This window comes from Oryzias latipes, chromosome 8 (assembly GCF_053564925.1).
Source record: "Oryzias latipes strain Hd-rR chromosome 8, Olatipes_Hd-rR_3.1".
In the NCBI taxonomy this organism is placed as follows: domain Eukaryota; kingdom Metazoa; phylum Chordata; class Actinopteri; order Beloniformes; family Adrianichthyidae; genus Oryzias; species Oryzias latipes.
In genome coordinates, this window is record NC_136244.1 from 28,451,461 (window position 1) to 28,464,758 (window position 13,298).

Below are 13,298 nucleotides of genomic sequence, written 5' to 3' on the forward strand. Positions count from 1 at the left end.
GAACCCCCCCCCCCCCCCGCTGCCTTGAGACACTGCCTTAAGTGCACTCGCACTTTTATAGCAAATTGCCTATGTTGTATATTGTAAATTGTATCTTTTTCTTTCTTTTTACTTATTTATTTTATTTTAAACGTATACTTTGTTTTTATTTTTCTTCCCCTGAACAGACACGAGAGAGTAAGAAACGGATTTTCGATTCATTGTATGTGATGCACATGTGAAGAATTGACAATAAAGTTGACTTTGACTTTGATCTATGGGGAGACACCAGAATTACAGGGGAGCTAAAACATTAAGGCTCATCAATACAATTTATTCCAGTTTACGGGCCAGGTTCAAGAGATTAACGGGCCGCATATGCTCCAGGCTGTACTTCTACCCCTGTTCTGCGGGCGACAGGTCGTAGTGAACACGTATACGACACGTAAGGGGGGAGAAGGGGAGACGCAGGCGTGCCGTACAGATTTTTCATGTTTTCAACCCCCCAAATCCTGCAGACTGTACAAGGGGCCCGTTAGTGCGCGCTCCTCGCTGCAGCTGGACTGTTAGAAATGAGGACATTAGCCAATCAGAGTGGAGTTTATGTGGGCGTCCTACGTGCACTTCCGTATCACGTGCACACTCCGTGCATGCTGCATTTGTGCGGTTAGTAAGGAGCCGGTACTCACAGAGCGTGGTGTAAGGATGCCTATGACATCATCACCCGTACGCCATAAGTGCGTTTAACTTTTATTATCCTCACAAATACTTCACAGTACACTTCCCACATGCACGATAATGGTACGTTCCATCTTCCGTTCCTTTTTTAAACTTGGAATCAGTTTGTGGGCTGGGCAGCCGTGTCCCATTTTTTACCGAATCCAGTTTGAACCTTTCAGAATGTGTCTTCGTAGACATTGTTGTGTATTTAACCCGAACCCTGACAGTCACTGCTTACAGTAGTTGTGTGTTTGTGTCTGAAGCTGAAGACTCGTCAGGGATGCGAGTATCTGGTGCAGTACGACACTGACAGCATCATCTCTGACTGGTTTAAAGTGATTCACGACACCATCCATCAGCTGGTAACATTCCCTCCCACACACACACACACGCGCACACGCATGCACGCACACACACACTGTCAGTTGTGAGTCCTTAGGCTCCGGTTGTGCTTCAGGACAAGGATCACACGAGCGAGGATGAGGACGAGGTGGCGTCAGACCGAGAGGACAGGAAAAGATCCTGTGAGTCTGTGGCGCCCCCTGCTGCTCAGTCTCTACCCATTTCATGGAACTTGGCTTTTTTCTGTAGGAACCAGCAGAAACATATATTCTTCAAAATAAAGCTATTATTTCATTTTAAACAGAAGAGGATTTTGTGTTTGGATTCCCGAGGAATTGTGAACGTCTGAGCTCCAGGTTCTTGTGGAATGAACTTGACCTTTCTTCTCTGCAGCCACCAAGAGTTCTGCGGTCACAGACTCCGAGCAGAGGCAAGTTCGGACCAAACTGCGACGCTTCTTACAGAGGAGGCCAACGCTGCAAAGTGTCAAAGAGAAAGGCTACATCCGAGGTAGGAGATGAAGGTTCTGGCAGGGGCAGCTCTGGAGGCTGACAGCCAGCATAGCTCCCCCTGGAGGTGTGTTGAGGAACTGCTACTTTTACTGACATGATCAGAACCACAAAAAAACTCGTGAGGAAAATGACTTTGTGTCTGATGAGGATGAACCTTCCAGAAGACCAGTTCCAGGTCAGGTTGTGGTCTGACGGTCTCCTGTCAGTGAACTGAGCAGATGCCGTTATGGTCTTCTTGAAGAATGTGAGATGATATCAGAACCTGTAGCAGGCTCTATAGTAGAACTCTCTTCAGTAAAGTCCTCACTGAGACCAGAATCAAAATCAGTTCTGCTTTACTGAAAAAGAACCTTCTCTTGATTTCAGACAACGTGTTTGGCTGCCATCTGGACACTCTGTGCCACAGAGAAAACACCACCATCCCCAAGTTTGTGGAGAAGTGCATCCGATCCGTGGAGAGGAGAGGTGAGCGGCCCTGTGTTGTCCTGCAGAAGGAACCGTCAGTCATTGCTGAACATGACAGCCTTAAGAACCTTCTCAGGAACACAAGTGGACTGGTTGAGAAAAGGGAAAGTGCATGCAGCCCCCACCCCCTACCCCCAATGATGCAGACATGAGCTCACCAATAGCAGACTTTCTAACCTGCAGAAGACAAAAATGATGAGGAAGACAATGCAGAATACCATCATGCTTTGCTGCCCTTCATCAAAATCCTGCGCCTCTTGTCCAAACTCTCCTCCACATCTGTCTTCAGGTCTGGATGTGGATGGAATCTACCGAGTGAGCGGGAACCTGGCTGTGATTCAGAAGCTGCGGCACAGAGCTGACCACGGTAACCACCCCGTCAGTCTCAGATAGTGTGTCAGAGCTTGGAGCTGACCTTCATGCTGCTCCTCTGCTGTGTTCCATGTCTGCAGAGGAGCATTTGGACCTGGAGGACGGACAGTGGGAGGAGATCCATGTCATCACCGGAGCCCTGAAGCTTTTCTTTCGGGAGCTTCCAGAACCGCTGTTCCCCTTCAGCTGTTTCCACAAGTTTATTGCTGCTATCCGTCAGTGTTCACAACACAAACACTACACAACTGTCATGACAACAACTGCAACACATGTGGGAAATACACCACAAGGCAATGACACTGAGACAACTGCAACATGAAGGCCGAATCCAAATTCTACTCTTTCTCCCAACCCCTACATTTAGCCCTCCCAGCAAAAAAGTCATAGAAGAATACTGTCTTCGAATTCTGACATTGCATTCATTAATCATCAGTCACCAACGTTAGCTCGGAGCTGCTAGCACTCCGAAAAAACAGAACAACTTAAAATGTTTTAAAAAGTCATACAAAACCAAAAAGTCCTTCCTTACATTTTAAATGCAAACTTCTATGCATCAGAGCTCACCCACGTGAAGGAATGCGTCTGTCCTCCACAGCACAGCACGACTTGAAACACCTTTTTTTTGGAGTTCTCGACAACTCACCACTGCGAGGATTAGCTCTGAAAAAATCTGTTTCAGAAAACACTATCCCTGCCAAAGCTCCTACAATGGGAGGGGCATAGGGAAGCCACAGGGGTGGGGGGAGACGTTTGATTTGGCCAAAGAATGTAACACAGACACTGTAACACAAGACTACAACACAAAGACTGTAAAACAGAGACTACAACACAAACACTGTACCACAAGACTACAACACAAACACTGTACCACAAAACTACAACACAAAGACTGTAATACAAGACTACAACACAAACACTTTACCACAAGACTACAACACAAACACTCCACCACAAAACTACAACACAAACACTTTACCACAAGACTACAACAAAAACACTGCACCACAAGACTACAACACAAATGCTATAATACAAGACTACAACACAAACACTTTACCACAAGACTACAACACAAACACTGCACCACAAAACTACAACACAAAGACTGTAATACAAGACTACAACACAAACACTTTACCACAAGACTACAACACAAACACTGCACCACAAAACTACAACACAAAGACTGTAATACAAGACTACAACACAAACACTTTACCACAAGACTACAACACAAACACTGCCCCACAAAACTACAACAAAGACTGTAGCACAAGACTACAATACAAACACTGCTACACAAAACTACAACACAAACACTGCACCACAAAACTACAACACAAACACTGTACCACAAGACTACAACACAAACACTGCACCACAAAACTACAACACAAACACTTTACCACAAGACTACAACAAAAGACTGTAACACAAGACTACAACACAAACACTGTAACACAAGACTATAACAAAAGACTGTAACACAAGACTACACCAAAAAACTGTAGCACAAAGACTACAAGACAAACACTGTAACACAAAGACTACAACACAAACACTGTAACACAAGACTATAACAAAAGACTGTAACACAAGACTACAACACAAAGACTGTACCACAAGACAACAACACAAACACTGTAACACAAGACTACAACACAAACACTGAAACACAAGACTACAACACAAACACTGTAACACAAACTACAACACAAACACTGTACCACAAGACTTCAACACAAACACTGCACCAAAAAACTACAACACAAAGACTGTAACACAAAACTACAACACAAACACTGTAACACAAAGACTAAAACACAAACACTGTAAAAAAGACTACAACACAAACACTGCACCCCAAAACTACAACACAAACACTGTACCACAAAACTACAACACAAACACTGTAACATAAAGACTACAACACAAAGACTGTAAAACAAGACTACAACAAAAGACTGTAACACAAGACTACAACAAAAGACTGTAACACAAGACTACAACACAAAGACTATACCACAAGACAACAACACAAACACTGTAACACAAACACAACACAAACACTGTACCACAAGACTACAACACAAACACTGTAACACAAAGACTACAACACAAACACTGTAACACAAGACTACAACAATAGACTGTAACACAAAGACTACAACACAAACACTGTAACACAAAGACTACAACACAAACACTGTAACACAAGATTACAACAAAACACTGTAACACAATGACTATAACACAAACACTGTAACACAAAGACTACAACACAAACACTGTAACACAAGACTACAATAAAAGACTGTAACACAAAGAGTACAACGCAAACACTGAAACACAAAGACTACAACACAAACACTGTAACACAAGACTACAAAACAAAGACTGTATCACAAGACTACAACACAAACACTGTAACACAAAGACTACAACACAAACACTTTAACACAAGATTACAACAAAAGACTGTAACACAAAGAGTACAACGCAAACACTGAAACACAAAGACTACAACACAAACACTGTAACACAAGACTACAAAACAAAGACTGTATCACAAGACTACAACACAAACACTGTAACACAAAGACTACATCACAAACACTTTAACACAAGATTACAACAAAAGACTGTAACACAAAGACTATAACACAAACACTGTAACACAAAGACTACAACACAAACACTGTTCCACAAGACTACAACACAAACACTGTAACACAAAGACTACAACGCAAACACTGAACCACAATACTACAACACAAACACTGTAACGCAAGACTACAAAACAAAGACTGTATCACAAGACTACAACACAAACACTGTAACACAAAGACTACAACACAAACACTTTAACACAAGATTACAACAAAACACTGTAACACAATGACTATAACACAAACACTGTAACACAAAGACTACAACACAAACACTGTAACAATAGACTACAACAAAACACTGTAACACAATGACTACAACACAAACACTGTAACACAAGATTACAACAAAACACTGTAACACAATGACTATAACACAAACACTGTAACACAAAGACTACAACACAAACACTGTAACAATAGACTACAACAAAACACTGTAACACAATGACTACAACACAAACACTGTAACACAAACACTACAACACAAACACTGTAACACAGGACTACAACACAAACACTGTAACACAGGACTACAACATAAACACTGTAACACAAAGACTACAACACAAACACTGTAACACAATGACTACAACACAAACACTGTAACACAAAGACTACAACACAAACACTGTAACACAAGACTACAACACAAACACTGTAACACAAAGACTACAACACAAACACTGTAACACAAAGACTACAACACAAACACTGTAACACAAGACTACAACAAAAGACTGTAACACAAAGACTATAACACAAACACTGTAACACAAGACTACAACAAAAGACTGTAACACAAAGACTATAACACAAACACTGTAACACAAAGACTACAACACAAACACTGTTACACAAAACTACAACACAAACACTTTAACACAAAGACTACAACGCAAACACTGAACCACAACACTACAACACAAACACTGTAACACAAGACTACAAAACAAAGACTGTATCACAAGACTACAACACAAACACTGTAACACAAAGACTACAACACAAACACTGTAACCATAGACTACAACAAACACTGTAACACGAAGACTACAACACAAACACTGTAACACAAAGACTACAACACAAACACTGTAACACAAGACTACAACAAAAGACTAAAACACAAAGACTATAACACAAACACTGTAACACAAAACTACAACAAAAGACTGTAACACAAAGACTATAACACAAACACTGTAACACAAAGACTACAACACAAACACTGTTACACAAGACTACAACACAAACACTTTAACACAAAGACTACAACGCAAACACTGAACCACAAGACTACAACACAAACACTGTAACACAAGACTACAAAACAAAGACTGTATCACAAGACTACAACACAAACACTGTAACACAAAGACTACAACACAAACACTGTAACACAAAGACTACAACACAAACACTGTAACAATAGACTACAACACAAACACTGTAACACAAAGACTACAACACAAACACTGTAACACAAGACTACAACAAAAGACTGTAACACAAAGACTATAACACAAACACTGTAACACAAAGACTACAACACAAACACTGTTACACAAGACTACAACACAAACACTGTAACACAAAGACTACAACACAAACACTGTAACACAAGACTACAACACAAACACTGTAACACAAGACTACAACACAAACACTGTTCCACAAGACTACAACACAAACACTGTAACACAAGACTACAACACAAAGACTGTAACACAAGACTACAACAAAAGACTGTAACACAAGACTACAACACAAACACTGTAACACAAAGACTACAACACAAACACTGTAACACAAAGACTACAACAAAAGACTGTAACACAAAGACTATAACACAAACACTGTAACACAAAGACTACAACACAAACACTGTAACACAAGACTACAACAAAAGATTGTAACACAAAGACTACAACACAAACACTGTAACATAAGACTAGTACACAAAGACTGTAACACAAGACTAAAACATAAAGACTGTAACACAAAGACTACAACACAAACACTGTACCACAAGACCACAGTACATGAAACATTAACAGATTAAAAACTTTAACCAAAACATTTGGTTTACTTCAACCTTTTTTTCCTTTTATCTTTAAGTTCTGAGTTCCAGTTAGGCCTCGTTGTGTCTAGTGCAGGGGTCGGCAACCTTTTTTACTCATGAGCCATTTGGGACTCCCCTAATGAAAAGAAAGCACCCGGAGCCACAACCCGTTTTGACATCATTATACATATTATGCATGTATATATTATTCAAAGGTGCTCATTACGTCGATCGCGATCGACCGGTCGATCTTTAATGACATGAGTGCAGATCGCGGGCCAGAAAAGATAAAAAAAAAAGTACTTCTTTAAAATCCACCAGCCAATCAAAATCCTCAGTGAGAAGTACGGGACTTGATTGACATGTAGATTGGCCAATCGGACATCGTCTGAAGCATACGTCGCCGCAAATGCACATTATGTTCTTTAAAGCAGTGTTTTTCATCCAGTGTGCCGCGGCACACTAGTGTGCCGTGGGAGATGGTCAAGTGCGCCGTGGAGAAATTGCCCTCATTCACTGATCTAAAAACATTTCCCATCTCCAGGATATCAACTCTTTGTTCATCCAAACAGGCCCTGATAAAACACTGAGGAGTTAGGAATATAAAAGATCTTAAAATTACTTTTTCTTTGTGTTTATTTAATTCTATTAAAGACATTTTGATAAGAATCACGGTACCGCGATTTACCTGCAGCTATAACTGTGTAAGGAAAAGTCCCGCCCCTTTAACTGTCTCCGCCAGTCATTCTTTTTTTTTTTTTTTTTTAACTTGTCCTGTCCAACAGCTAGGCAGACAGATGAGAGCTGAGGGCCTCTTGTGTTGGACATATTTTATTTTAACAAGAGGGGTTATTCATCTTCAGACAAACCAAAGGTATGTCTGAATAAACCCCTTTTGGAATTGAGGCCAAACTTTATTAATTTCAATCATGTTTGAAAATCTTTGGTGTTGGACCGGACGGAAAAGGAAAGAGGGGAAGAAGAGAGAGGGACGTTAGAGAGATGGGGGGTAGGAGGGTGATAATAGGAGGGGAAGGGGGGTAAGACCATGAAGCAGCATAAAGCAACAAGTTTCCTGGTTGTTAATCATTATGGTAAGGTTCAAATGTAGTACAAAAAGGGCGGGGCCTGTTCACACACACTCAAATATTATCAACACACCTGCTAGCTATAAAAATGTCCACATGTCAACATGTACACCAAACAGATAGTGTTCACGAACGCATACCTATGCCTTTAAACCAACTAGTGTGAAATCTTTCATTCATTCAATCATGCAAACTATTAGTGCAAAGGTGAGCTAACACCTGTGCTCAGGTGAGTGTTTATGTTCTTCTAAAATGGATGGTGGAATGTGAAAAGAAGGAGGAGGAGCGCCCAGCCACCCCCACACCCAGACCCCTGCCGCAGCAGCAGCGGCAGCCGGAATTCCCCCAACGCCATACGGAAACAGGCAGGGAACAACCGCCCCCCGGGCGACCAAGACCGCCACCCAGGCCAGGGCCAGCAGGACCGCCGCGAGGCCCCCAAAGCCAGAGAGCAGGGAGGCGCGGAGGGAAAGAGAGCGCCGCCCCAGCCCAGCCAGGAAAGCAGCCCCCCCGCCGCGCCGGAAGAGCCCAACGCAGGGCCCCACCGGAGAGGGACGCCCACAGCCCCAGACGAGCACCCCACCACCACCCAGGGGTTCCGGGCATCCCCCCGCCCCGACCCCAGGTACGAGCCAGGACCCCCCAAGGGAGACCCGCTCCGCACTCCAGGCAGCCACCCACCCGGCCCACGGTTGGTCCAGGTAGGAGCAAGGCAGGGGCCCGCCGTCCCCGCCCAGGAGGGGGGAACCCCGGGGAAAAAAGGGCGGCCCACAAGGGGTGTTATAAATATAGCCCGACCAGGCTCAGCCATGTTGGAAGTTTGGCGGGGCCCAGCGCCCAGGGGAAAGGACCAGGACCCACCCCCCAGGGACACGAACACCCCCGGCTCAGGTGTAATATGAACCCCCCCACCGTGCGGAGAGAGCACCGCCGGGCCCAGGGAGCCGGCACCCAAGGGACACGGCCGCCATCGCCAAGGGGCCCGCACCCCCCACCAGGGAAGGGGTAGGGGACAGATGGACCCAGGTCCCACCTTCCTTGTAAAATGTGTGTGCATGTATGGGTGTTTGAGAGGGTGTTTGTGTGCATGTGTGTGTGTTTATGTTTGAATGTATATATTGAAGGGGGAGGGGTGTGTGTACTAAGGGGGGTGCAGTTAAAATTGGCCAATCATTCTTGAAGGCTTAATCACATGTCATCAGTCTGACCAATCAGAAGTGGTTAAAGTATTCACTTCCTTGCTCTTAATTCTGCTGATAAAGTCGCTCAGTTCTAACAAAAATACCAGCTAAAGCTCGTCTCGTTCATCTCTTAGAAAAAAACAGCCGCCACCTCCTGCTTTTCCTGCAACAATTATCACAAAAATCCACGTGAGATTGCGGGGGGGGGGGGGGGGGGGGGGGGGGGCTGTCGATCAATATAGACCATGAATTTCTGCTTTTTTTTCTTTTTTTTGGGATGCTGGTGTGCCGCGGGATTTTTGTCAAGGTTAAAGTGTGCCGTGGCTCAAAAAAGGTTGAAAAGCACTGCTTTAAAGGATGATACCGTGGACCCGTGTGGGAGGAGCTACTAGTTCTGGTCTGATTGCTGCATGGAGCGATGTGTTCATCAATGCATGGTAGACACGGAGAATGTGGAGAGATCAGGTTTATTATTTTGAAGAGTTCTACTTGGTAATCATGTTTCCATGTTTGAGTTCATAAAATCATCCCAGAGAAAGTCTCTGCTTCAACTCCTGCAGGGAAAGCTGCGTCTCAATCTGACGCCGTGTTTGCATCTGACAGAGTTTGAAGCCAAAGCCCCTCCCCCGCCTCTCCACCTGCTTTTCCTCTCTACCTGTTCACCTGTTCACACCCTCTGCAGCTGAGATTTGTTTCCCCCTCCTCAGTGTATTATACACAGAGAGCGCAAAATACGGTCATAGCAGGATGATACGATACTCGGGGCGCTCCAGCGCCGCACAAGGATGAAAGAGGCGGACGTAGGTTATAGCGGGGATACAGCAGGTTAAGCAAATGAATGGAAGAAGGCGGCCCGCTGAAGAAATATTCAATATTGTACACATTTTATTATTAGTCTGAACTATCTTTTATTTAGTTAAATCTTTTATTTTGCTAAATCAGTCCAGTACGAAAAAAACATCAACAAAAGCTGTGTTGGGCAGTTTTTGGCGGGGTCTGGTGGTTTTCAGATGACTTTTGGGCTGGAAAACTGTGACTCTATCTGGCAACACTGGCGCAAACACTCTGTCATCAGCGAGTTGCTCTCTGCCCCACGGCACGTCAAGTTCCCGACAGAAGATCGGATCGTTTATTGAAGTCGCCCCACGTGTCTCCTCCTGCTATCAGCTCTGCAGGTCTCGCCCGATAAATATGAGCTCATTATGAAGCTGTTTTTTACGTGGCTCGTGCTTCGTGCGGAGCCATCAGCGCCTTTGAAATGCCATGAAAAATGAACACACTAAAATAAAATTTAATTATTATAAAATACTCATTATTTTCCAAAGTCACAGGGAGCCACAACAGAAGGATGAAAGAGCCACATGTGGCTCCGGAGCCATGGGTTGCCGACCCCTGGTCTCGTAGATGAAGTATTGCAGTAATTTCAAGCTGTTCTGATGAGAACGCGCAGTCTTTGTGAAGCTCATAGTTTTCCGGTTCCCTATCAGAACTTTCATTTTTACGGAGTAAAGCTGGTTCTCCGATTGTTGTTTCACTTTTCCAAAAATAAAGGTTTTCCCTGTGTTCCCTCACTATATTCCAGTTAACCTTTCACAGATCTTTTTGGGCAAAACTTTCCATGCTGTTTATTTAAACAGCACATTGTGTTCTGCATCCTGATTGGTTGTTGAGCTTGTCAATCAATCTCCTCTGGGCTGTGTCTCCTGCACAAAGATGCTGTGCTTGACAGAGTTCCATAAATCTTTGGTCTTTGTTTTCGTCCTATAATGCTGGACGTATTTTTCTATGAAGGTTTGAGGTCTGAGAGCTTAAACAAAAGTGTGAAATCGTCAGTCTGAGGAACGTCTAGAACGTGTCGTGAGGAGTTGGACTGCCTGAAACATCTGAATTCCCCTGTCGCAGTTTGAACGCATCCTCAGCGATAAACCAGGAAAAGTAGCTTTGTGTTTTTATTAAACTAAACAAACTTTAAATGTAAAATACTCTGCTGCATACTTTTCACTCCTATTTTATGTCTTCATTCTGTAGAGAAGCGCAAAGAAATAAACTTCAAAGTAATGTCTGAGTCAGGTTTGGGATTTTCAGACAGTAATATTTTAGTGGACTAGAACTGTGACGATGCTGCTTGTTTCCTGCAGAACTTCCTGAACACAGCCAGAGGGTTTCCTACATGAAGGACCTGGTTCGTGCTCTGCCTCTGCCAAACTACAACACCATGGAGCTGCTCTGCAAACATCTCTGCAAGTGAGTTCCTCCTGAACTTCACATTCACACATCAAATGTTCAGACCTCACCAGGTGGCTGCTGCATTTCTGCAGCCCTCTGACTCCGTCCACGTGTGTCTGCAGGGTGATCGAGCACAAAGATTCAAACAGGATGTCAGTCCAAAGCATCGCCATCGTATTTGGACCTACGCTGCTTTGGTCCCAGACGGAGTCTGCCAACATGGCGGTCTTTATGGTGTTCCAGAGTCAGATTGTGGAACTCTTGCTCAGAGAATTCAACACCATTTTCTCGGAGGTTTAAAGTAAAGAATGGGAAGCCCTTCTGTCCATTTCAAACCCTTCCTGAGAACCTCAGAGTCAGGAGAACAAGCCTGTCACCTGAAGAATCAACTGCTTTAGGATCTTATAACCCCATCAGTTGCCTGAAACTGGAACCCTTGATATTCCCTGTCTGGCTCTGAAACCGTTAGGATGAAGGGTAAAGTGGGCGTGTCCATTTGGAACCTGAGTCATGGATGAGTGTGATCACAGCGGCAACTGTCCACCCCCTGGCTAAGTGAACCCATTCAGAGCGACACCAAGGAACTGTGGGTTATGTGCTGCTCCTCATTAAATCCTAAATGATCGTTGCAGGTGGTCTTTTGTTGGGTAAAAACGTCTTCTGCTTCCATGTACAAACACCAGGCGGGATTTTTGTTCACTCGTTCAAAAGCTGATGCATCCAAAACCACAAACAGGTTCAGATCTTTATGTAAAACAACATCTCTGGGGAAAAGTATGAATATTTGTTAAAAGAACTATAAAAAAACTTCTGACTGCTTCCGTGTGGAACATTAGTGTCCAAACATGCGTGATTCCAGAAAACCTCCAGACACTTTGCAATTAACCAGACCAAGAATTTCTCATTCAACATGGAGCTGGGTTCACAGTCATGTCTGACCTTCAGTGTAAAACTTGAAATGATCAGAGAGTGCTCTGGAGCCATCCAAACCTCATCAAAGTCTGGTGGATGTGGAACCTCTGAGGAGAATTTTCTGGACCTGGAGAGCTCCAAGAGCTGAACCTCAGACTGTGAAGAACAGTTCTTGGTTCCATCAGTTCCAGAGCTTTATCAAACCTGGTCTCTTTGTTGAACTTGTCTTTTGTTGGTAATAAAGTTGGCCTCAGCTGGGCCAGACCTCAATATTTCATGTGTCAGGATCTGGGTTTGAACTCTTCAGGGCTTGGGGTGGGGGTCCTCCCTCAGCAGTTGGGTAGGGGAGTTCCCGTCTTTGCATCCTCACAGAGACACTTATGGACCATCTGAACCGGAGTTTGGGAGGAAACAGAGCAGATGTTCCTGGATCAGCCCCTACCGGACTCTGAGGGTGAACACATGTGAGGCAGTTCCAGAAAGGTCTCCAGAGGTTCTCCTAACAGTGACAACACAACAAACCCCCTCCACCTTCTGCAAAACAGTTTGTGCTTTCACTTCTTTGTGCTACGGTATGAACATGAGATATTCTGTACAGAAGACGGTGTTATATGGATTTTATTAGAAAATAAACAGATGTGTGACCTGGCTGCTGTTTGATTCCTCTTAAAAACCTAAAACTCAGGGATCGCCCCAGCGGCTGGTCACCCTTTATGTTGGTTATTTTCCCATAGGGTGTCTCATGCTGCCCCCTCCTCAGTTTTGGT

At 43.8% G+C, this 13,298-nt stretch overlaps 1 protein-coding gene across 22 annotated transcripts in view; it reads left to right on the forward strand.

The window, feature by feature from the left end:
• arhgap27l (Rho GTPase activating protein 27, like) overlaps positions 1-13,179 on the forward strand; it is a 45,568-nt gene extending 32,389 nt beyond the window's left edge. For 13 of the 22 annotated variants that reach the window (XM_078952019.1, XM_078952027.1, XM_078952030.1 and 10 more), the window contains 8 exons: positions 963-1,061; positions 1,157-1,286; positions 1,435-1,551; positions 1,920-2,018; positions 2,308-2,385; positions 2,471-2,605; positions 11,532-11,637; positions 11,742-13,179. In XM_078952019.1, the coding sequence (XP_078808145.1) occupies positions 963-1,061; positions 1,157-1,286; positions 1,435-1,551; positions 1,920-2,018; positions 2,308-2,385; positions 2,471-2,605; positions 11,532-11,637; positions 11,742-11,919 (942 nt within the window). In that variant the 3' untranslated portion in view covers positions 11,920-13,179. The remainder of the gene's footprint in view (positions 1-962; positions 1,062-1,156; positions 1,287-1,434; positions 1,552-1,919; positions 2,019-2,307; positions 2,386-2,470; positions 2,606-11,531; positions 11,638-11,741) is intronic. The other 9 variants (XM_078952025.1, XM_078952032.1, XM_078952036.1 and 6 more) reach the window with 1 other exon arrangement.
• The last annotated feature ends 119 nt before the right edge of the window (positions 13,180-13,298 follow it).